At 42.3% G+C, this 24,763-nt stretch overlaps 1 protein-coding gene across 5 annotated transcripts in view; it reads left to right on the forward strand.

The window, feature by feature from the left end:
- The window catches only part of ANO3 (anoctamin 3), a 368,385-nt gene that overhangs the window by 262,380 nt on the left and 81,242 nt on the right, over positions 1 to 24,763 (forward strand). For all 5 annotated transcript variants that reach the window (XM_069965762.1, XM_069965764.1, XM_069965763.1 and 2 more), the window contains exons 5-6: positions 11,033 to 11,191; positions 13,735 to 13,835. In XM_069965762.1, the coding sequence (XP_069821863.1) occupies positions 11,033 to 11,191; positions 13,735 to 13,835 (260 nt within the window). The remainder of the gene's footprint in view (positions 1 to 11,032; positions 11,192 to 13,734; positions 13,836 to 24,763) is intronic.

The raw sequence follows: 24,763 nt of genomic DNA on the forward strand, positions 1-24,763 counted from the left end.
AGCATATGGAAGGCATACACTAGGCATACACTGGTGCCCTGTTTAACATGACTGGCTACATCATGTATTTTACTTTCGAGTTAATAGGAAACCATTAGGGAAATGGATTTAATATGTAAATCAATATAATCTTGTATTACTGTAATATGTTCATTATAGAAGCTCATTAACTTGCTTTCTGCCATAGGAGCCTCATTCATTAGAAATAATTAGAAATATTCTGCAACAAGCTAGATACTTAGAGGAACAATCAAGAAACAACTGATACCTTCTGTTTTGCCTCATGCAGGGCCTGTTAGAAAACACTTAAGACATACCAAATAGCAAAAATCTAAGTTGTGCACATGGCATAACAGTATAAGGCCAAAATTTCAAAAAAAAAACCAAACAAACAAGCAAACAAACAAAAACGAGTGTGCCTTGCCTTATGCAAGAATTGCCTAGAGTGAAAGGGGGAATAGCTTAGCAGCAAGGATTGTGGCTTTAAATTGTTGACAATGTGCTTGAAAATGTTCACATTCCTTTGATTCTGAGGTCGTAAATCTAGATTGGCACTCATTTGCAGAACCTTTAACCCATTAAGGACAGAGCCTGAAATGGCCTTAAGGACAGAGACAAATTTTATGAATTTGACCAGTGTCACTTTATTCATTAATAACTTCGGGATACTTTTACCTATCCGGCTGATTCTGAGAATGTTTTCTTGTGACATATTGTACTTTACATTTCTGGTAAATTGGAGTCGATGCTTATAACAAATCTTTATGAAAAAAACCAAAATAATGTGAAAAATTGTGAAAAAATGTTTCCAACTTTTTTGCTTATACAGAAAATGGTTATCCCACATAAATTATATATTAAATAGCATTAGCAACATGTCTTCTTTATGTTGGAGGCATTTATTAAACTATTTTTTTTATTAGACAATAGAAAGCTTAAAACATAAGCAGCAAATTTCCAAATTTTCAGTAAAATTTCAAAATCAGATATTTTTAGGGACCTGTTCAGGTTTTAAGTGTATTTGAGGGTCCTGTATGTTAGAAAGCCCCACAAAGCACCCCATTTCAGAAACTGTACCCCCAACACTCTGCAAAACCACATCCAGAAAGTGTTTTAACCCTTTAGGGAGTCACAGAAATAAAAGCTAAGTGTGTAAGAAATTTGAAAATTTTAATTTTCTGTGCAGAGATTTTATTGTAATCCAATATTTTTTATATTTATAAACCTATTACCAGAGAAATGCACCCCAATAATTATTATACAAGCCTCAGATACAAAGGAGCGCCTAGTGAATTTCAACGCCTCTGTTATACTTGGTCATTGTTGACTGTACCACTTCAGGTTGGCAGAGGCTCTGGGGTGCCCCAGATGTTTCGGTGTCGGAGGCAATAATAGCGTATGCGTCCGACACCAAAAACACGCCAGGGGGCCACTTTTATATGGAGATTGGTATATGGGGTATGTAGTGGTGTAGTGTCAAACTTTATTCAATGTAGTGTAGTGTGGTGTAATGTAGTCTTTTTTACGTGTTTTTTTTACAGTAAGTGTAAAAAAAAAAGAAACTACGCCAAAAATGGTGTTGCCGATAAATGCCGTACTTATGTGCGGCACTTATCAGCAGACCGTGGCAGTAGGATATAGAAAAAAACCACCCTACGCCAAAACGGAGGGGTTGCTTATTAGCAGCACACTTTCGTGCGATGCTGATCAACACTCAGCGGCGATAGGGTGCGGAAAATAGAAAAAAAAAAAAAAAAAAAATTTTTTACTACATTCTGAACATCCCTATAGCTGCTGATAAGTGTATTACACTTATCAGCCGCTAGAGGGCAGCAGAGCGCAAAATCCGGAAAAAGACGACGCTGGAGCCGAAAAAAGCCGAACGGGACCCCACGGAGGTAGCCGAAGATCCGACGAGAAGACGAGGACGCAGCGAACCCGGAAGACGCCGATCGGGATCCCGGGACAGGTAAGTAATGTACAAATACCTGCTCTGGACCTCTCAGCTACCTAGCTGAGGGGTCCAGAGCAGGTATTTATTACATTTGGGGACTTTGATTGCCGTGCCACACACAGCGATCGGGGAAACCGCAGGCGTACATTTACGCCCTGTTGCGTTAAAGCCCAGGCAATGGGGGCGTAAGTGTGCGTTAAAGCCCAGGCAACGGGGGTGTAAGTGTACGCCCGATGTCGTTAAGAGGTTAAAGTCTCAAATAAATGTGCAGCATGGGTGCACAACTGATCACTGGATCATTGGTGTGGTCCATTCATTTCATCATAACTGGCCGCACCTTCCCATATACGGAAATATATGCACCTGACTAGCAGTCATATTATTGGCTGCACAAATGATAAGATCTGCCGATAAACGTGTATTTCCCTCAATAGCGGATCACTGGCCCTTTTACACAGGCCAATTATCATTTGACACTGTCTAGATATTACATCTAACAGAGTGATTAAAACCATGGCTTTCTACATGTAAAGCAGTCAACATGTCTGCTTTACATGCAGAAGGTCCTGCACTTAATCCCTTGTGAAGCCATTAGATTTGTTTAAGTATTAGACAGGATTAGAATCAGCTTTTTCTGACATGTTCTCCATCTAAATTGCAATGTTAATGTGTGCTATGCTATCCCTTCTATATTTACTGCCGCTACAGCTTATCTAATATCCACTGAAAGATAACTCAGTTTAAACACATTCTTATCCTTGGTTTTGTTTCCAAGGTGTCTCTTTCCAGTTCTATTTTTTTTAACAACAAAATGCCAAAGCAAGAAGTTTGATGGGGGGGGGGGGGGGGGTTCTTATGTTGAGACCCAAACCAAAAAACCCCTGTTCTGTGGTCCATAGAAAGTCTATGAGTCCACACAACACAGAGAAAAGAGCAGCAACGGCTACAGGAACGTTTGATTTTTACAATTGATGTGTGGGCACCGTCGGGTGTGCCCACAACTCAATTAGCTACTCACTTCAATGTAAAGTGCGGCCACCGCCACGCTTTACATTGTGTGAACAGCTATTATTACCGGACGCTGTTTGGTTGACAGCGTCAGGAAATAATAGGCATGCAAATTATTTTAAAGAACACAGCAGGCGTCATTGCATTGACTTCAAAGCATTGCCACCCCTGTAGTAAAGAACGGACGCTGACTATATTTCTTTACTGAAATATAACGTTGTGTGAACATACCCTTATTCCTTATTAACATGTTCATACTAAAGTTTAAATCATAATCTGTCCATGATTTATGCTTTATGGTACTGGATACAGGGAGATAATCCCTTATACTGAGCCAGAAATAACACTGTTCCCATAATAGCAATACTGATAATGATGTGAGAGCGTAATGTACAATGAATATAATGTAGAGATGTTTTATGTATATCTAGATGAATGTTGTAGGCTATTGCTTATTTATTGCACCAATTTACATAAAGCACTGTAGATATTTTGTTTTGTGAATATAAAATAAGCTGTTCTGGTGTATAGGCCTAAAACTGTATTGATCGCATTAGACACACTATATTGAAATTTGGTCCTATTATCCAAATGTAATGTTGCTTTATAAATGTACAGGGTGAGCAAATAACAGCCAGCAAAATGGTCATATTGTGAAATCATTGAACTAAAGCAGAAGCATTGGGGTCAATAATTCAGTCTGATATCCCCAAACATAGAGCTTAAGGTGTCACATTGAATCTAAAGACCAGAGCAGGAGGGACTGAGCAGAATGATATATGGTTTTGTAGGGAAAAGTTCAGTATAACTGGTGATTCACTGATTTTAACCTCTGATTTTGTTAGGCTTAGGAGTCCAGTGGGTGGTCGCAATTAATCCGTATGTGAGTATGTAATCAGGTGTAGCTGTCAGTCACTGGGTAGGACCGCTCACTGGACTCCTAAGCTCAGAATGAGAGGCGGATTACATCAGTAGGTTACATGTTACACAGAATCTTTCCCTATATAGCTATATATCAGTCAGCTTCTCCAGCTCCATATGCTGTGGGCCAGATTAGAATGTATTGACAATGCGGCAAATTCTCTGGCAGTTGGAAATAATTGTACCTTGTATACCTCAGAATAAAGCAGAAGGTTCTCTTTACCTGCTGATGGGTAACTGAGTATCACTGGCCAGATGGGGATTTAAGAGGGAACCTTGAGCTCAGAGATTTAGTTGGAGGTTACAGGATTTTCTATGGGGCATCATAGCATGGTCCATGCATAATAATGCTGGATTTTGCCATCTGAAAAAGAAGTGTCTGACATTAGTTTCCGCCTCCACATATTTTCTATGACCTTTGGCCATTTTAAAATCCCTTGCTTTCTACTAATGCATCTCTAGGGATGGGACTCCTCCATGAGTACTGCCCACAAAAGACTGGAACCCTTCCCTAGGAACCATAGGAACTGCATTGTTTAGAACTCCCTTGGCTGGAAACCTCACTTATTTCATACAGCAGCAGATCTACAAGTGTTCTTTTCCACGAATAGCACAGATATCAGTAAGCTAGGAAAATTACCTAAACTCCAACTAGTGTGACTTGACAAACGCATCACAAAAATGTCAAAGTAGGAAAGAACACAGGCAGTTTTTTTAGTGTTGGTTTCAAACCATCTTTTTGAGCAGTGTTCCCAAACTCCTTCCTCCAGTACCACTAACAGGTCTGGTTCTGAGGATGTATTCAGTAATCTGCATGTGATATAGGTCTTCTCTGTATGGAAAATCCTGTGGGTGGCCCTTGGGGCCTGGAGTTTGTGTTCTGCTTTGGGTTAAAAATGTCACTTCAAAAAGTATCAAACACCTGTGTTTCCAGCCTAAGAATATACCTGTACAGTACATGTTAGATTGTGGCAGAAATTTCAGCAGTTAAAAGACCTTTCCATACATCTGAATAGGATTGTTACTGCATAGGTGCATGAATATATAACACACTGCCCTTCGCATCAGTGCACCTAAGAGCTCATTTGCATATTCAATAAAAGTAATTTTCCATGACAATGAAGCGGCTGATCAGGGTACCAAGGGCAGTGTTTCTTACACTAACCTCTCCTATTCAGCAATCTAAGCAATTTCTTTTTCTTTTTTTCATCAAACCTGGTGGTAGACTCAGGCCTGTATTTAGGGTTCATGCTGCCCTAGGCACTTTGCATGCTGAGGCGCCCCCCCCCCCCCCCCCCCCCTTGGCACTGGCAGGTTATACGCATGGTATATACCCTGGCACTTGGGTGCCGCTCTGTTTGATGCCCGCTCTTCTCATCAAACAGACGTGATAGAGGTAGGAAGGAGGCTGGAGATGTCTTAGTTTGGGACCACTTCTGTCCAGTGTTGGACTTGGGTACCTGGGGCCCAAGAGAGGAAATGATCCCTGGGGCCACCAACATAGAACCAGTGAAACACGACATGCTGACCCACTTCTCTCCTGGATTCATCTGTATCTGTAACAAATCCCTTGGGAATAACATTTTCAATCGAACTAAAACTCTCAGGACCCCTTCCATTTATTCAGGGTATGCTGGGAGTTGTAGTCTCTGAGTGGACACTGTAAATTACTGTGTGCAGAGGCTCCTGGTAGCTGCAATCTGTGGGTGACAACCATCAGCCCTGAAGGTCCAGCAATACATCTGTCTACAGCGGCAGTTATCAGAGGATTCTACTATTGTACTACAACTCCCAGCATAGCCCTGAGGGCTGCAGACTGTCAGTACATGCTGGGAGTTGTAGTGCCTGCAGCTGTTGTATATAAGTCCTAGGGGCATTATACACTGGATGCTTTGTGGCATATAAGAATACTTAGATCTGTGGGGGCTCAGTGTAGGGAAGTGACCCCAGAACATCACTAATAGGGGATAGAACAAAAACATCTCCCCCTATCCCCTATTAGTGATGTTCTGGGGTCTCTTCCCTACACTGAGCCCCCCAGATCTATGTACTCTGATCTCCCACAAATCATCCAGTGTATAGGACCCAACTACAAAAGCTGCAGGTACTACAACTCCCAGCATGTACTGACAGTCTGCAGCCCTCAGGATATGCTGGGAGTTGTAGTGCCTGCAGTTGTAGTTGGGTTCTAGTTTAAAAGTTTGCACTAGTATACTGTAGTGTCCGCTGGGCTGTCAGTACACTACCGCAAAAAATGCACTGACCCATTTAGACCCCAATGGTACACAGGCTCTGCACACTATAGCAGTTACTTATGACTCACAGGTGACGTCTTCTCCGATTGCCGTCGCTCACTTTTTGCTTTCTTCTGCATTTGGTGCAGCCATCAAGAAGACTTCTCCGACCATAACTCATCTGCAGGCGGGCAGCTGGGGTGACTGGGGAAGGGAGGCAGCTGGGGGTGACAGGGAAGGTGGGAGCAGCTAGGGGTGACAGGGGAAACAGCTGGGTTGACAGGGGGAGCAGCAGGGAGGGGCAGTCAGGGTAGCAGGGGAGAAGATGGGGGGCAGCTAGGGTGGCAGGGTGAGAAGATGGGGGGCAGGAGGAGCAGCTGGGGTGACATGGGAGAAGCTGGGGGCAGGGGGAGCACCTGGAAGGCAGGGGAAAAGCAGGGGGAGAGGCTGGAGGTCAGGGGGACAGGGGAGAAGCTGGGGGGTGCAGGGCAAGTAGGGGGGCAGGGGGATAACCTGGGGGGTGCAGGGGGAGAGGCTGGTGGGCAGGGGAGAACCTGGGGGCAGGGGGAGAGGCTGGGGCGCAGTAGGGGGGCAGGGGAGCAGCTGGGTTTCAGGAGAGAAGCTGGGGGGCAGGAGAGAGACAGAGGCTGAGGGGGGGGGGGGGAGACGGAGTAGCCGGTGGCAGCCGGAGGGCAGGGGGAGCAGAGGCAGGCTGGGGGGCAGAAGAGAGACACTGGGGGTCAGGGGGAGAGGCTGGAGGGTCAGGGGGAGAGGCTGTGGGCATGGGGAGAGGCTGGGGTTCAGGGGGAGCAGGGGAGTAGCTGAGGTTGCAGGAGGAGAGGCTGGGGGGGGAGACAGAGTGGCCGAGGGCAGCCGGAGGGCAGGGGGAGCAGAGGCAGGCTGGGGGCAGAAGAGACACTGGGGGTCAGGGGAGAAGCTGGGGTTCAGGGGAAGAGGCTGGGGGAGAGGCTGGTGGTCAGGTGGAGAGGCTGGGGGGGTCAGGCTGGGGGTCAGGGTGAGAGGCTGGGGGAGAGGCTGGGGGTCAGGTGGAGAGGCTGGTGGTCAGGGGAGAGGCTGGGGGAGAGGCAGGGGGTCAGGTGGAGAGGCTGGGGGTCAGGCTGGGGGTCAGGGGAGAGGCTGGGGGTAAGGGGGAGAGGCTGGGGGGTCAGGCTGGGGGTCAGGGGGAGAGGCTGAGGGAGAGGCTGGGGGTCAGGCGGAGAGGCTGGGGGGTCAGGCTGGGGGTCAGGGGAAGAGGCTGGGGGTCAGGGGGAGAGGCTGGGGAGGTCAGGCTGGGGGTCAGGGGGAGAAGTAGGTGGGCAGGGGAGCAGCTGAGATTGCAGCTGGGAGAGGCTGGGGGGAGACGGAGCGGCCGGTGGCAGCCGGAGGGCAGGGGGAGCAGAGGCAGGCTGGTTCCCCCTCAAATGCAGGTCCGGGGTGGGGGTATTGATCGCCGGGGTCCGAGGTGAGTTTCCCACCTCCCAATGCAGCGCCGGGGTCCGGGGTGAGCTTCCCACCTCCCAATGCAGCGCCAGGGTCCGGGGCCGGGGTGAGCTTCCGGCACACACAGCCTGACAGAGGCCGGAAGCTCACAGCTGCAGCCCCGCGGTCCAAGACTTCTTTCCTGCTCGGCGGCGGTCACGTGATGTGACGTCATTGCCGAGCAGGGAAGAAGTCCGGGATCGCGGGGCTGCAGCTGTGAGCTTCCGGCCTCTGTCAGGCTGTGTGTGCCGGAAGCTCACCCTCGACCCCGGCGATCAATCCCCCCCCCCCCCCGGCGCGGACTAGGCACCCATGGGCCGGTGCCTATGGCGGCGGAGGGGTTTAAAAAAAACGGCCCTGGGTAGACTCCCTTTAAGGGAGAGCAGTAACTGTAAAAGCTATAGTAAGGATTTACCAATATTGTCAGATTTTCCATCTGTGGTGTTTTAGGCCTCGATTTATCGATCTGCCTAAAACCAATTGTGTCTGATTTCCCTGTAACATGAGGATATGAAAGCTGAGCTGTGATTGGTTGTTAGGGGCAAAACAAAAAAGTTTAGGTTTCAGGCAGATTCATTAACCCTTGGCCAATGAATTTTTATGCAATCTCTCTTGCAGGCATACAATGACATTATGATGGGGTGAAAAATTGTAAAAATAACATCTATCATGGACTGTGGGCTATTTGCTTTGGTTCTTTTTGCCTGTTTGTCCTTATGATTGTAAGTTGGAGAGGTTTTACAGCAGCAGAGAGCTGAGCCGAAGAAGATAATTAATAGAAGCTTTTAGTCTTGTAACAGTAGCCGGTAGTGAGCGTGCGCTAAGCTGTGGTCCTGGCTTTCACACAGGTGTCTAATCGCTGCTGTCTGCTTACTGACGCTTTCATTTAACAAGCAGAAATTTCTAAAGGTGATGAAACGGCCAATCAGGGTCTGGACGGTGGAAGGGAATACACTTTCAGCAATGGTTTATTTAAGCAAGTAACAAGACCATAGCATTGTAAAACAGGTCACGGAAACACAATACTCCGCTACCCATGAAGGTCAGGCACTTGGAATTAATTGGTTGGACTGAGCTTGGAGATATTCCACACTCATTACCCCAAAGAGTAGACATAAAGTGTAATGAAAGAAAAATCTTTACTCTGTGTAATAGGCAAATGATTTGTAGCTGACACTTGAGCTTGTATTTGGTGCTTGTTACTTTGAAATGAACTTTATGCTTTTTGACCAAAATATTATACTTAGAATAGAATGTTAGAGACACAGCATTCAAGTAAACAGGGATAATATAGCAGACATAATGGCTATTCTATCATCCATGCAGCTATAGGCAGTAATGTTCTGCTTTTCTTCAATCCCCTATACCAACCCTATACACAGTGGGTCAAAATTTAAAATTTCCACAAAGTCTCGTGCCAACCTTAATAATTATTGATGTGTGCTTGCAGCGATCATGGTGCTGTGCACTTTGATAAATGATATCATACATGGTGCCACAATACTGCCCTACAAGTAGTTAACTGCCCCAGTAGTGCAATAATACAGCCCCTTAAGTAGCTGACTCTCCCCAATAGTACCACAATGCTGCCCCACAAATAGTTAACTCCCCAATAGTGCCACAATACTGCCCCACAAGTAGTTGACTCCTCTCTATAGTGCCACAATACTACCCCACAAGTAGTTGACTCCTCCCTATAGTGCCACAATACTGCCCCACAAGTAGTTGACTCCTCTCTATAGTGCCACAATAATACCCCACAAGTAGTTGACTCCTCCCTATAGTGCCACAATACTGCCTGACAAGTATTTAACTTCCCCAGTAATTCCACAATACTGCTCCACAAGTAGTTAACTCCCCCAATAGTTCCACAATACTTCCCAACAAGTAGCTGACTTGCCCAATAGTGCCACAATACTGCCCCACAAGTAGCTGACTCCCTCCAATAGTGCAAAAATACTGCTTCACAAGTAGCTGACTCCCCCCAATAATTCCCCAATACTGCCCCACAAATAGTTGATTCCCCGAATAGTGCCACAATACTGCCCCACAAGTAGCTAACTCCCCCCCAATAGTGCCACAATACTGCCCCTAGGGGCCAGAGTTTGACGTATTTGCCCTGTACTTTATCCTCAATCCATTCAATCCTAATGAGAAATCAAAATTGAGATGTGCCCAACCAAGTTGCGATGCATTTGAGCTCCGTGGAAGCGGGTCGTAAACATTAGATAGCTTTCAGTCAACCCCCTTATACCCATACATGCTTTGCTTGGCAAAAAACTCATTGCTTTTTATTAAGAAGAAGGATATAATCTACCATCCGTTACCGCAAAAGGAGTAGATATGTTGAAATTCAACCATCCAGGTCTCTTCCCTATATCATATGTCAGCATCAGAAGGTTACAATACATATAAGATGGTCTGCTGGTCCTACTGAAATCAGTGGGTTCATCTGATAGCAATTGGATTATGGCTAGCTTTGGTGTCTATGTGGGTCCTCACCACCTGAAATCTTTCACAGAATGCTGAAAAATAATCCCTCAGCTTTATTACACTCGATTATGTCACACAGCTACAGCAGTTTCTGAGAAGGGCACATCCATGGGTTAATAGCTTCTTTGTACTAACCGCTGAATCACCTTTTCATGTCCCAATGCGTAAGTGACTTATCCCTTAAAGGACTTATCTCATGAACACAAGCTATGTACATATGTGCTGTTAGGATACATGGATACCATACAGAATACCACATTTGGGACTCAAATCTCTGGGGCTGAAGGGAAAGTACATGGGGCTGAGCTACAAAGCCTGACAGTCTATGGACAAGCACAGCGCTATTTCTGGAAAGAAAAGAGAATCTTCTCAGTCAACTTTTTAAATTATATTAAGTTGATCATAGACATCATAGGGGAGGTTAATCAAAGGGGTGTAAAGTAGAATTGGCTCAGTTGCCCCTAGCAACCAGATTCCACTTTTCATCTTTTACAAAGTCCTTACAAAATAAAAGGTGGAATCTGATTGGTTGCTAGGGGCAACTGAGCCAATTCTACTTTACACCAGTTTAATAAATCTCATCTTTCTGGCCCTGAATAATCTAGAACGTCTAAAATAATTTCTAAAAGCAGAGCAGCACCCACAATGTGAGCCATATAAAATAAACCATGATTTCCGCTACGCACCCTTCTACATATAGCAGCAAGTCAACAGTACAACCTGCTGTGAAAAAACTCACTTGTAAGGACTTTTTAACAACTTGGCAAGGTCAACTACAGACATGTTTTTACAACTGATATGACTTTCAGGGTAAATGCCCTTCAAACTAGAAACAAATTACCATATGTCCATTTGTAATACTCTAACTCTGTTGACCATTGCTCTTCCTACTATATCCCAGTGTCAGATCCCATTAACCTTTTCCTTTTTTGTTACCTTTCAGAGTGCAATGACTTCAGTGGCCTCCCTTGGGTTATATTTTAAAGATGGAATAAAACGCATTGATTACATTTTGGTATATAAGAAATCCAGCCCACAGATCGAGAAACGCAGCACCTTCGAGAAGAACCTTAGAGCTGAGGGCTTAATGCTGGAAAGGGAAGTAAGTGTCTTAATCTACTGAACAGGGAGAAATAAACTGAGCTTAATAAGTTTGTAATGGGTTTCTGCAGCTAAATGTCCCTGCTTGTCGTTCTATAGTTGTTTGTAATAGCAGGCCTTAGATTAAAATATTAATGGGGCGGCTGTGTGCCTGCTTTTAGCCTTTAACATTAAATCAATTTTGGCTGACTGAGAATCCCCCAGCCGTGTTGACGGATGTTTTATTTGTCTAGTGCAAAGCATCAAGGAGCACTTTGCTTCATGATTGTGGAGCAATTTAGTTTCAGCGTGTTTGTTTTTTATCTTTTTATTAGATGTTTGTATCTTCTTTTGGTTACTCTATAAGGATGTGCATTCTCTATCGTTCATTATGATACTGGTAATAAATATTAAATGCTTATAGATACTGTAGTAAATTTATTGGGCTTGGTGCCTTAGAAGTGCCTTAGTCATGATTATTCTTTAAGTCTAAGCAAGAAGTATGGGGCGATAAAATTTCTTTCTAACTCATATGGCAGCAGCTGTAGTATATGGAGACAAGTGTCAGAGCGCAGGGAGAGGCAAAAGCTTTCTAACTAAGTAAAAAGCCGTAAATATATACAGGCGTATGGATCGGCAAAGTGTGTAACAATTGACTCACTTAAAAAGCTTAAAAACTCTTTACTAGTCAATGGCTTGTTAGTTCTGTCGATGAGTTGTGAATGTTTAATGGCTTCAGGCACAATATTGAGCATGGTTCTGGTCAAAAGGCCATGACAATGTCTCTTGGTGCCCAAGGTGAGTGTTAAAGTTTATGCACCACCACTTCATTTAAAGTAATAAATTGAAATATTGGAAAATCCTCATTAACCACATCTGGCCATCCATCATTAACCCCCATCTGGGGTCATTTTACAGATGTGGCAATATAGTGAATGCTGTAAAAAAAAAAAAAGGATTTACTGTAAACTAAGACATCATATGAGCGGACTTCTTTGATGGGGAGAACACACAAAAGATTTTATAAAGTTTTGCCTATCTCTTAGATTCAGAAAAGTGAGTCTTCCCTTAGTTCTTGACTTTTCAAGAACCCTGTGTTGCTCTGTTCCTTTTTCTTTTCATTCTTCCTGGAAAAACATTGAAGGTTTGGAGAAATTTCAATGAATATCCACTAGTGTTGACCGAGCATGTTTGCTTGAGCATAGTGCTTAATCGAGCATCGGGGTGCTCGAGTTCGAAAACTTTGTGGTGCTTGGGGGCGGGGGGGGGGGGGGGGGGGGGTGTATATATACACCTTAAATAACTTTGACCATCTTTTATACCAGAAATTACAACAAAAAAAGTAATAGGTTTCTGTAAGACACATTAGAACTGTGGCGGTGCCTTCAATTGCCTGACCCATAAAAAAAAATTTGTTCTAATTTTTGTATATTATGTTTAAACATCCCTTAAGGGTATAAACCCACACACCGTATACGCAGCAGATATGCAACAAATACACAGCAGATTTGTTGGTACAGATTTGATGCTGTGTTCAGTTATTTAAATCTAATCTGCTGCGATTTTGCTGCGATTTTGCTGCGAGTTTGCTGCGTATCGCAGCAGTAAATACGCTGCATATACGGTGTGTGGGTTTATACCCTTAACGGACAAAATATACAAAAATTAGAAGAAAAACATGCAATGGGTTAACCAGATATTATCCGCTCTGCCAACCAGGGGGCACCTGGTTAAATGCTAAAGTCTCCCATTTATGTCAATGGGAGTCATTACTTAAGTCAAGCACTCAAGCATATAACTGCTAGCTCAACACTAATATCCACCCTCCTCATAAAAATGTATCTCAAAATGATGACATTAAAAAATACATTTTGCCCCACAAAAAACAAGCCTTTATATAGTTAAATAAAAAATAAAGGCAAAAAGCAGGATTAAAAAAAAATTGAAAAGACATGTCCCAAAAGCCCTGTAATAAAGTTCTGCATCTTATCTGCAGTGCAACAACTTAAAATCCATTAGCTGTTTTCCATCTGTACAGAAACTGCAGTTTCCAGCATTTAAGTACAATGTAAGAATACAATCTCTTCTGCATGTCAATAATAGAAATCCAGCTGCTATTGTATATGTGACACTGTGCTGCATAGTGATGAGTGTTGTTCTTTGCACTGGATAAGAGACAGACTTGTCATTGGAAGATGGAGCTGTCACGATTGTTGCCAAGCCTCATGATAACAGACTCCATACTCTGAGCAGCTTTGTATTAGAAGAGACATCATAAGAGCTAATGACTTCTTTGTGGTTGCTGAAGTACTCACATGTACCGTACAGAAAGCCTCTTCAGAACATAAGTGTAAGCAAATAGCAGCTTGTCATTTTGGATGGCTTATCTAATATGCTCTTATAATTCAAGTTAACCTGTTCTGAATAGTGCTGCATCTTCACATGAAGATCTGTCAGCATCCCGATTCCTAATAGCTCCATAGCATTCAGTCACAGATATATTAATACCAAAGGCATGCATACATTCAAGAACAGCTAACATTCTCCTATTTCTCTTTATTCTAGAACTCTATAACCAACAACGACATCATGTTTGTAAAAGTCCACTGTCCATGGGACACGCTGTGCAAATATGCCGAGCGGATGAACATCAGAATGCCTTTTAGGTACCATTGTTTTGGGTCCTTTGTGATGAACGTCTGAATTGTTTGCCTGTCTACACAGAGTCCTGCTAGTTACTGCTGTAATCTGTTGTTATCCGACAGACTGTGTTGTGTTCATGATATTTTAGTCTTTGGGTGTCTACTGTCTTTTCACAATGCCTTCTTTGATCTGAGCGATTAATACCGTACCGTGGTGCTCCAGATTATATTATAAAATTGCTTTACTGGCGGTTTGCAAATGCCATGTTATTACAAGGATCAATAGTCTTACACAAATCCAGCAATAACCTTGCAAGGCCGACACTGACAATCTGCAGCCAGCATCTTAATGATGGTAAAGTATGTCTGAGGAGGGAGTATTTCTCTTTGTGGAGACCACCAGCTGACAAAGAGGGCTTTATAGACCAGGCTATGCTCCCTGGGAGAAAGTATGCAAATGAGCTCTTCATCAGAAGGGAGAAAGCTGGCTCTCTAGCACCTCCTAGGTAGCTACTTCCAATAGGTGGTGCTAGAGAGACAGCTGTCTACCTTCTGGAGGAGATCCAATTTGTATAGGGAAGGTAAAGGACATGTAATGTAAACTCTTACTAGCAGAAACATTGCATGACCGTCACACTGCATGTAGCAAAGGGACTATTGAAGCTGATTCAGATGCAGATGCCCAGGCATGATCTTAACTTCTGCACCCCCCTATATGTGCAAACATATACAGTTTATTGCTGAATGCTCCAAATATTATTCTGTGACTACACAATTATAATTGTTTATGTAGCATTTACCTAACTACAAGGAGTATCCCTATATTGGTGCCTTCAATTTCTGGATACACTGCAGTTTTACTGAAAATTCCACAACAATAAATTGCTTTATGGATTTATTGCTGATTTTGATTTTCCTATGAAAGTCAATGGGGGGAATTTGCAGCATATCCACAAACATTGATTGATTCCACTGTGATAGTCAATTCTCATCCACCTTGCTTATTCTTAGAAGTTCATAGAATTTAGTCAGTCATTTACCGCCTGTAGAGTTGGTGGTCCATGATGGGGTATTAACAAGCACTGCAAGCTTTTATATAGTGTAGTTGTCATTTCAAAAGGGACACATCAAACGTTTTAACTGGTATGGGTGCTAAGAATCCCACCAATCATTAGAACTAGAGGGGAGATGCTTTAGCTGAGTCTCACGACCTCCATAGGCTAATTAAAAAAAAAAATCACTACCAAAAACTTGAGAAATAAATCTTCATTGAACACTATATTGAATGGCAACATCGGATTAGCAATGTCCCCTTCAGTTAGGACACATTACTGGGTACTTGAACACAAGCCTTTACCTTCATTGCTAGAACTCTATTCTCTCTACTGTTGGTTTTCATGCTAATTTACAAATAAAACCCAAGCACTACCAACATTACAAAAATTGCATTTTTTTATAGCAATGCATGGCAACCTTTCACGTGTCTTTTAATAGAATATTTATTCTACCTGTTAAGTGCCATTAAGTGCTTCCATCCGTTACCTGATCTGACATGGCTGTCACAACATTCACTGCGTGGAAGAAAGTCACATACACAGATCAGTTACCTTAATGTAGCTATGAGCACCAATGGGATGCACATTTGCCCCCTTCTGGTCAGAACAGCTATGACACTTTTAACTTTTAATTTAGGCTCAGGATAAAATAAGAAAGTAAATCATAAACATATCACTTTTACTCCCCCACCCCCATTTGTGTTAAGGTGTCAGTACCTGCTGCCCAGCACTTCTTTTTGTCATGTTCAGCAGTCAGCACAACAGTACATGTACCCTATTAAATTCCTAATAGTTAGCCATAAGTCCCCTATAGAAATATTTGGTTTTGTCCAGTAGAGAAAAATAATTACATTAATAATCATTAAAAAAAAGCAGAGTATCTACAATACTAGACACACACTCTTTAATTGCTTTGTTTGTGTCCGCTAATATACCCTCTGTTCTATGTGTGTATCTGTGTCCCTTTTATTTTTGCAACTCCCCATATTTCCCATTGTTTAGCAGTTCTATGTCTGTCTTCTGCCAGGATATATAATGAATTAGATAATATTAAAACAAATTACTGGTAGAATTAAAGGTAATGTTCATTTTGATCGATCAGAGCTGTCACACTGGTTCACTGCATGGCAATGTCTTCAAGTGTCTGTTTTATAAATTGACTTGATGTGGTCTTTCCATGAATTACGCCATGAAGCTACACTCTGGGCTAAAAAAAAAAAAAAAAAAACATCATTGGAAGGGGTTGTCCAGTATTGGCAAGAAAAGTTTATTTTATTTTTTCAAACAAAAGCAACCAATCAGAGCTCAGAATTTTCTTTTCTAAATGGGTTGTGATTGGTTGCGAACACATTTTTGTCTATGGTCTATATACATGGAGGTAAGCTGCAATACCTACCCAAGTGTGGCAATGTTTTAGAAAAATAAAGAAGACTTTCTTTTAAAGGGGTATTTCATCCAGTGTCCCCTCAATCTCAAGACGAGGGACCTCAAAACATCCCCAGTGCACGCTGCAGCACCACAGAAAGCTGCTCTATTCTGGGGTTTCGGGGAGGCAGGGGTCACACTTCTTGCGTTCTCATAGCGTACTCAGGTTAGAGCATAGCTACCGCAGATGGGAATACCCCTTGGATTTTTTCAGTGCTTAAAGATGCACTCTGGGAGTATTTTTTGCCTATATAATGCAATCTAGCCTATAAACATCATATTAGTCAGGAAGGACGGGGGAGGGGGGGGGTTGATAGGTGATGATGTCATCCTATAATTCACAGGAGGTCACCTGACCCAGGGCAGACCACCTCCCTTTACATAGTCATTTTCTCTAGTTAATAGTAGTGATCACATGTTATGGTAAAGAAACACATGAATGCAGCTGTACTGGAATTAAACAGAGGGCTTTGCTGGACTAGTGATGGTGGGTGGTATGCATCATATGGGCCAAAAATTGCCTTTTTTTTTTTTTTTTTTGCTAGTGATATATAAATGTTTGTTCCTGTCTCACATACTGTATTAGGTACTATATCTGGGATTTCCAAAGCTACCCCCCATAGAAATAATTATTAATTTTATGATAATGTTCAATTTTATATAATATATTTGCATGACATTAAAAAATTTATTTTACATTGTGGTTGCATTCAGTATTGGTCACCATTTCCTGTAATGTTTATTACCATTATATGGGCCTAGTATGGACATATAATTGAGAAATTAACCAGAGCAACCAAGCTGAAACTACATTGGAAAAAGGAAGACTGGCTGTCATGGGCAACGTCTTTACTGAACTAATGTTTGTACAGATATACAGATGTTCACCCAGTATCTCTCATGGCAACCCATTGGATATTTCTTCCTTTTTCTAGGCATACAAGTGGTTACTACAATCTGATGGTTTGTCATTTGCAGCATTTTTTCCTTTGCTATTTTTCCCTTCAAATGCATGGTGCTTAGTATTCCTAAAATATAAATCCACCTTTGTGAATCTAGAGGAATGTATAGGATCAAGGAGTTGCTTCAAGAATGTCAGACTTCCTACACCATTTTATAATGTAGGGCTATGTTCACACTACCTTTAGGGTATATTCACACGAACGGTCTCGCAGCGAGATTCTCGCTGCGAGACCGGCAGGTCCTGGCAGTTCCCACAAACTATATACTCGCTGCGGTCATACATTACCTCTCCTCGCTGCACGGGCCCGGCGTCCTGCTCTCCCGTCCGGCCAATCAGTGGCTGCGGCTGGGCAACACACTTATTGGCTGGGCGGAAGAGCAGGACGCCGGACCCGTGCAGCGAGGAGAGGTAATGTATGCTTACAGCGGGGGAGCCGGCCGGGAGCAGAAGGGGTTAAGGGCGGCAGAATTACATACTCGCTGCGGTCGTTCAGACCGCAGCAAGTATATAGTTTGTGGGAACTGCCAGGACCTGCCGGTCTCGCTGCGAGACCGTTCGTGTTAATATACCCTTAAAAAACAGAAAAGGCGTCAGTTTTTGCCACAATTTAATTGACTTCAATGAAATGACCGACGTCCAATACACAGTGTATTAAATAACGGACGTTGATTGTGAGGGCTGAACAACTTTGTAATATATTACAAGGGGTTAGGACACCACATGGTTCACATGGTGCCTGGGTCCCCACTGATCTTCTCTTCCTGGTCGTGTCTTAGCATAGGAAAAATAGCCAATCACTGGCTACAGAGGGGATCTGTCTCAACCAGTGATTGGCAAGTGAGCATTTCCTTGTGTTCAGGCAGCCTAGAAATTGAAGAGGGGGTCCCAGAGACAATGCGAATGGCAGAATCTTTATTTAGTTTTTATTTAATTTATCCTTCTGGTCAACCACTTAAAGAATATTTACAATCCCTTTAACTTGATCCTGTATAATCACTGAGCACTAAAGGAGGATCTATACTTTCATTGTCTGGACCGTTTACATAGCAGTTTTCCTCCAACAATAGCTATGATCAGTTGAACTAGTTGTACAGTATGAGTATAGCCATACACTTAAGGGGCTTTTTTTAACCCATAGTTTGCAAATGTACTTTCATTGGGCTGACAGATATAAAGATGATATAATATTAAGATATAATATTACAAAAGTTACCTTATATAAAGCTGATGGCCTTTGGAGAACATATAAAAAGGGTTATAATCAGGGGTGAAGCTAAGATTCATGGGGCCTCATATCAAAAAGCTGTACGAGGCTCCTATGAATCCTGTTTGGCCCCACCCCACATACCTGGCTAGGTGCAGCCCCCAGCATTTCTTTATTCTCCCAGCTCGAACAAAGCCTTAGACAACAATTAAAAACCTTATTTTATAACTTCAGCTTTGTAAAAGGTAACTTTACTTTAGAATAGCAATAACTTTTGGGACATAGTCTGGAGATAACCTTACATAGATCAGATCTTACATCACATGGTTCATTTATTTACTGTGTATAACCAACTTTTAAGGATAATTAATACTTATCTGTACTGTAGGTGTCACTACTTCAAGTTGAAGAAAGAATGGCAATTGGAGATGAGCGAACCAAACTTCTTGCAATGTTTGTAACAAACCCGATCCAAGATGGTGGCCGCACAATTTAATACACATAGAAAACAAAAAAAGTGTATGCTCACCTGTCCGCAATTCCTTGGTCTATGTTGTCCCCCACTGATCGCAGCCAACTCCAGCCCACTCATCTAATCACTGACTGAGACAGGACAGTGCCACGGCCAGTAATTGGCTGAGTGGGCTGTCACTCCTGAGACGAGAATGACAGCATGTAAGCCAATCACTGACTGACTGAGATGGAACAGCACCACAGACAGTGATTGGCTAAGTAGGCTGTCACTTTCATTTCAGTCTGGAAGTGGAGGCAGCTGCGATCAGCGGGGGACACCAGAGGAGTGCCGATATGTAGCAAACTTGCTAAACCGCATTCAAACGTTCTAACCCAAACGTTTCTTTAAAGTTTGGCAGACCCTGTCAAACTGAATTTTTAAAAGTTTGCTCAACTCCAATGGCCATGTGAACATACTCTTTAGACTATTGTCCATACATTCGTATAATAAAGCATTAGAGGACCTGGTGACCGGCATAATAAACCTTTTAATATTTGTAATCTCTATAACGTGCAGGACATAGTAGGGAACTATTATAATGATCTGCTCACATGTGTTGCTGACTCTAATTATTCTTACAGGAAAAAATGTTATTACTCTGACTGGAGGAGCAAAACCATGGGCAGGTTGGTGGGTGATGCAGTTTTTTATTTCGCCAAATACCCATCCTGCACAATCAATCAAATCCCTTTACAGCAGTTGTAAATTGATACTATACACAGATTACTATATATTATCCCATCCAGTGTTACTTTATAATGGATTTCCCAGTTATAATAAATCTAGATTCTGTTCTAGATTTCAACAGATATTTACTTTTCTCCCATTACCTCCTGATTTTGAGAAACTTGTTTCTGGGATTTCATGACTAAGCTACAGTATCTGCTGTACCTATGAAAGAATAAGGCCAGGTGCCATCCAAGACTAAAGGGTCTATTTGTTACAAAAGCCTTCATCCTTAGGGCCACTTACAAGCCTCATGGCACAGATGCCCTCATAGATATATACAGACAAGTGGCCTTGTCTCTATATGGAATGTTAGAATGTTAAAATTGTTGAGGACTTGTCCATGGGGTTGGTTAAAGGAAACCAATCACTATTATAAAGCATATAACGCTGTTAGTAGCTCCTAATAGAGCAGCTAAAGCGTTCTTTTACCATACTACGGTGTGCCATCGTCCTGGGGGGTATATCAGAGCAGGTATATCGTATCATATACCTGGGCAGTGTTCTGGCTGCGACTAGTCCCTGTTATTGTGCTCTATAGGGATGATTGACAGGCAAAGAGGCCCATTAGAAGCCTCTTTGCTTGGGAATCATCCCTGCTGGGACTAGTTAGGGGCAACTCCACCCAAGTAATTAGTGCCGGCCTCTCTCCCTGCTCTATTAGGAGCTGCTGACATTATATACATTATAGTGATTTTTTTCCCCCTTCAAGCCATTTTAGTGTTAGAGGGGTTATCCAAGCTTAGAAAAACACAGCTACTTTCTTCCAAAAAACAGCACCACCCTTGTCATCAGGTTGTGTATGGTTACATTTCAGCTCCATTTACTTAAATAGAAAGGAGCTGAAAGACTACACCCAAACTGAGAACAGCAGTGGTACTGTTTCTAGATGAAATGACCATGTTTTTCTGAGTCTGGATAACCCATTTAAGCCATTTTTATGCCACAAAATTTCCGCTTATCTCAATGACAAAATCGTGCACGGCTTCTGTATGATTCTACTTGATTGCATTGTTATCTAAAATGTAAATTACAGCCATTTCCTAAGATTTGATATCTGAAGTCAATTGCTTCAGTTTTATTGCCCAATAAACATGGGCATGAGGATATAAGATGTTATTACCAAGCAAATTACATTACCGGGTGTAATAAAGGTGTAGTTACTATCATGCAAGAACAACTTACTTCTTGTCTAAGAAGAAGAGAAGTGGAAAAATACCGGCACTGTCTATTCTCCTAGAATTTTTTGGGTGATACTTAGATTTGACCCTCATCCACCCAGTCATCTGAGGCTGCTACCTAAGTGTCTAGGTGCCTGCAGCCACCGCTAGCATAGTTCCTTATATAGGACCCCTTCAAGCGTCGATTGATGTTTTTACTGTTTTTATGGTCAGAAAACACTGATCAGGAAACCTTTCAGGAGGCTTTATGAATCCATCATGTTTTCTGACCATATAAAACAAAGGAAGGCGAAAAAGGCTATAATAACCTACTGCAGGCTGCAGCAGTGCTCCCATCCAGCTTCTCTGTCTGTCTTCCTGCTTTGCGAGCACACGGGTGACGTCACTCGGGTGCCTCAATGCTGGGGAAGTGGGAGGGGGGAAGAAAGCGGCTTCTTCTGGCCGGATGCATAATGCTAATTGACAGGGCTGGGGACCAATGGCCGATTAGGAGCATGTACAGTTAAAGGGCCAGCTTCAGCATTTGCCCAGGTGCTGGTGCTGGCCCAGTTTGGCAGGCAGTGCAATCTGAGCTGTCTGGAATTCCAGATGCCCCCATAGGGTTCTATGCGGTATCCGTGGCAGAATTCTGCACAATTATAGAAAATGTAATATAGTTTCTAGGCACAGATACCCTCCAAAAAAAATGGGTCAGGAAATTTATCAGGATTTCCTGAAAAGAAATTTGGATAAATTTACCTGATGTGTGAAGGGGGCCTTGCAGAATTATAAACCTAATGTTGAGTTAAATGGCTGATACATAGTTAACTTCAAGTTAACTATTTTGACAATTAACCTCTACGGCTGTTTAAACGGAAAACAAGTGAGCTCTGAGCCCTATACCCATATGATACATTGGAGGTGTAAGGTATAATAAACATCTTTGGGAGAACCATTACTATGACAGCATTGTCCAGCATTATTCATTCATTGGTACAGTAGAGTTACTTTGATTCTTAGTTATGCCAGCTTTCCATCATTATCTTCTGTTCCTTTAAATATAATGCATTGCAGACATCCAAACTACTAAATTTAGATACTATAGCAGCTTTACTAATATGTCCTAATGTAGTAGACTAGACAGTCTAAAATGTTGAAACTTTTAAATGTTTAGTTTACTCTATAAAGTGCATCTCTAGGCTATGTTCACACAATGGGGGAGATTTATCAAACTGATGTAAAGTAGACTTGTCTTAGTTGCCCCTAGCAACCAATCAGAGTTAACCTTTCATTTTCCAAAGAGTCTGTGAGGAATGAAAGGTGGAATATGATTGGTTGCTAGGGGAAACTAAGACAATTTTACTTTACACCATGTTTGATAAATCTCCCCCAGCTGTCTCGCCTTTTTGCATAGCTGTCATTTTGGTGGTGCAATTTGCATAAAATGATGACCATTATTTTGGCGACACAAAAAGCAGTTGTGTGAACATAGCTTTAGACTGCCTTGTTTTAGTTTTAACCTCATTTCAATTGGCTTACCAAACCAAACGTTTTGGTGCAATTTTTTGAGCATAAATCCATACACACTATCCACTAACACTATATTTTTTTTGTTAATTTACAACTGGAAATTTGACCCAATGTTTTTTCCACAATACTTAAATAAAAAATTTTATAGGGTCCATCTGGAAAACACTGAAAATGTATGAATTTACAACTGCTTGTAGCATTTACCCAGTTCTGCTTGTGCCTGCTTACCTTAGCAAATCCTAGAATGCAAACTCAGCTTGTAAATTGCGTTAACCTAAATATCTGGATCATGGTTACCATACATTGAAGCATTATTTACCCAATAACTCACTTCTTGGACTATTTTACTATTGTTAATATTTTTTTTTTCCAGGGTGTTCGGACAACATGTGGGGATGGTTTGGTCATTGTCAATGTTTCATGAATTATTAATAATCTGCACAATTTTCTATGGCATGATTCCAGCCTATTATTTTCTGTCCATGAAGAAGAAATACTGGGGACGTATTCTCTAGTGCAATACACATATTCATTTTAGTGAAGTAAGCTGATGTATAAAGTCAGCCTAGGCTATTTTCATACAACATGGAAATGATGGCCGTGTTTTTTTGTTTGTTTTTTTTTTTACTGCTGACGTTATGACGGCCACAAATAATGTACATGATTGCATCTGTCTTTTGGTCTAATATGACAGCTATCCAGAAAGACAGCCATCATTTTTCCATTGTGGGAACATAGCCTAAAAAATATATATTTTCTCTGAGTGTTACATATGTTGACTTTTTTTGTACATATCCCACAGCTCACCGGGTCCTTTACTGCTAAAAGACAGCAATATGTAGGCACTGCTCTATATAGCAACAGAAAAGGGGAAACAAAGTACATGTGAAACCTAACAGCTCAGAAACCATATTCCCTTAGTAAGGAGTGGAGGAGATGGCGACACTATACATATATGTGCACTGTATTCCCTAGCCTTTATGTATTTGTGAAAGCCTTGCACATATCCCTGCACTCTGCATGTAATCTGGTGTATACTGGCTTACTATTATTATGCATGATCTGTGCATATATAATTTCATGTCTGTGTACATGTAATTTTTTTTTCTGTTGTTGTGCAAAACAACTGATATACATGTACAGTTCCCATCACATCAACAAACATAAGAACAAAGTCAAACAGATCTTCTTTACCCCAGCTATTGCTTTATAGTATATAGCCCATAGGAAACCGGAAAGATTGTTCAGTCCAAGGACTGGACAGCTACTTTAGGAAATGGTGTCCAGGCAGAAACATGGAAAACATATGACATAAAAATATCAATGGGAATATTACAGTGTAGGTTTAATTTAAGTAGCCAAAAAATGTAATTATTCAAATAAACAGCTTTAAAAAGGGCCCGAATTGTGTTAAGAGCTTGCTGAGATATCTCCTGTTCTTTGGCTCAGAAAAATAAATACTTTTTCCTCTTGTTTGTCTGAAAGTCTGAAAGTGGGCATGGCCTCCCTCTGTCATCTCCATTGCTGAATCCTTCCATCCACTGACTGCTGACCAGCGCCTTAGCAGATGGTATCACACACAGTGGGATTAGATATAGTGCCCCTGCAGGTGGGATCATGCAAAGTGAGATTAGATACAGTTCCTCAGCATATGGCATCACAAACAGTGGGATTAGATACAGTGCCCCTGCAGAATGCTGTCAGCCATGGGGGGGGGGGGGGGGGGAGGGGCTGCTGCAGTACTATGTGCACAGTGAGTGTGTGATGCTGGGCGTGGGGTGGGCGAATTTGCTGTGGGCTTACATATAGTGTATTTTTTTTAGTCTGACACAGTGCTCTCTGCTGCCACCTCTGTCCGTGTCAGGAGCTGTCCAGAGCAAGTAGAAAATCCCCATAGAAAACCTCTACTGCTTTAGACAGTTTCTTCCATTTGACAGAGGTTGCAACAGAGAGCACTGTGTCAGACTGTAAAGTATACACCACTTCCTGCAGGACATGCAGCAGCTGATAGGTAATGGTAGATTTAAGATTTTTTTTACCATGCCCCCTCCATATGCAGTCCCTGTACCACTCCCTTTAGTGTGAGTGGCACACACAGGGGTTTGCACAAAAATGCCTCTTTTAGCCATCTGTACCAGGTGAACAGAACAGAAGGTTTTTTGTTTTTTTTGTTGTTTTTTTTTTGTGTAAGCTTCATCCTTGCCAAATTTAGCAGGCTGTTCCCCTAAAAATTTCATTTATGTTGGAAATTGGCATAAATTATAACTAAAAGGTATGCTAGATCCTAGTTTTCATAGGTCTTAGTATGTAGTGCATGGAGGAGCAGCGTTTTACATTAAGTGTGCATATGAAATGCTGGTCTCATTCCCCGTCA

The sequence above is a fragment of the Dendropsophus ebraccatus genome, chromosome 4 (genome assembly GCF_027789765.1).
Source record: "Dendropsophus ebraccatus isolate aDenEbr1 chromosome 4, aDenEbr1.pat, whole genome shotgun sequence".
Classification (NCBI taxonomy): Eukaryota; Metazoa; Chordata; class Amphibia; order Anura; family Hylidae; genus Dendropsophus; species Dendropsophus ebraccatus.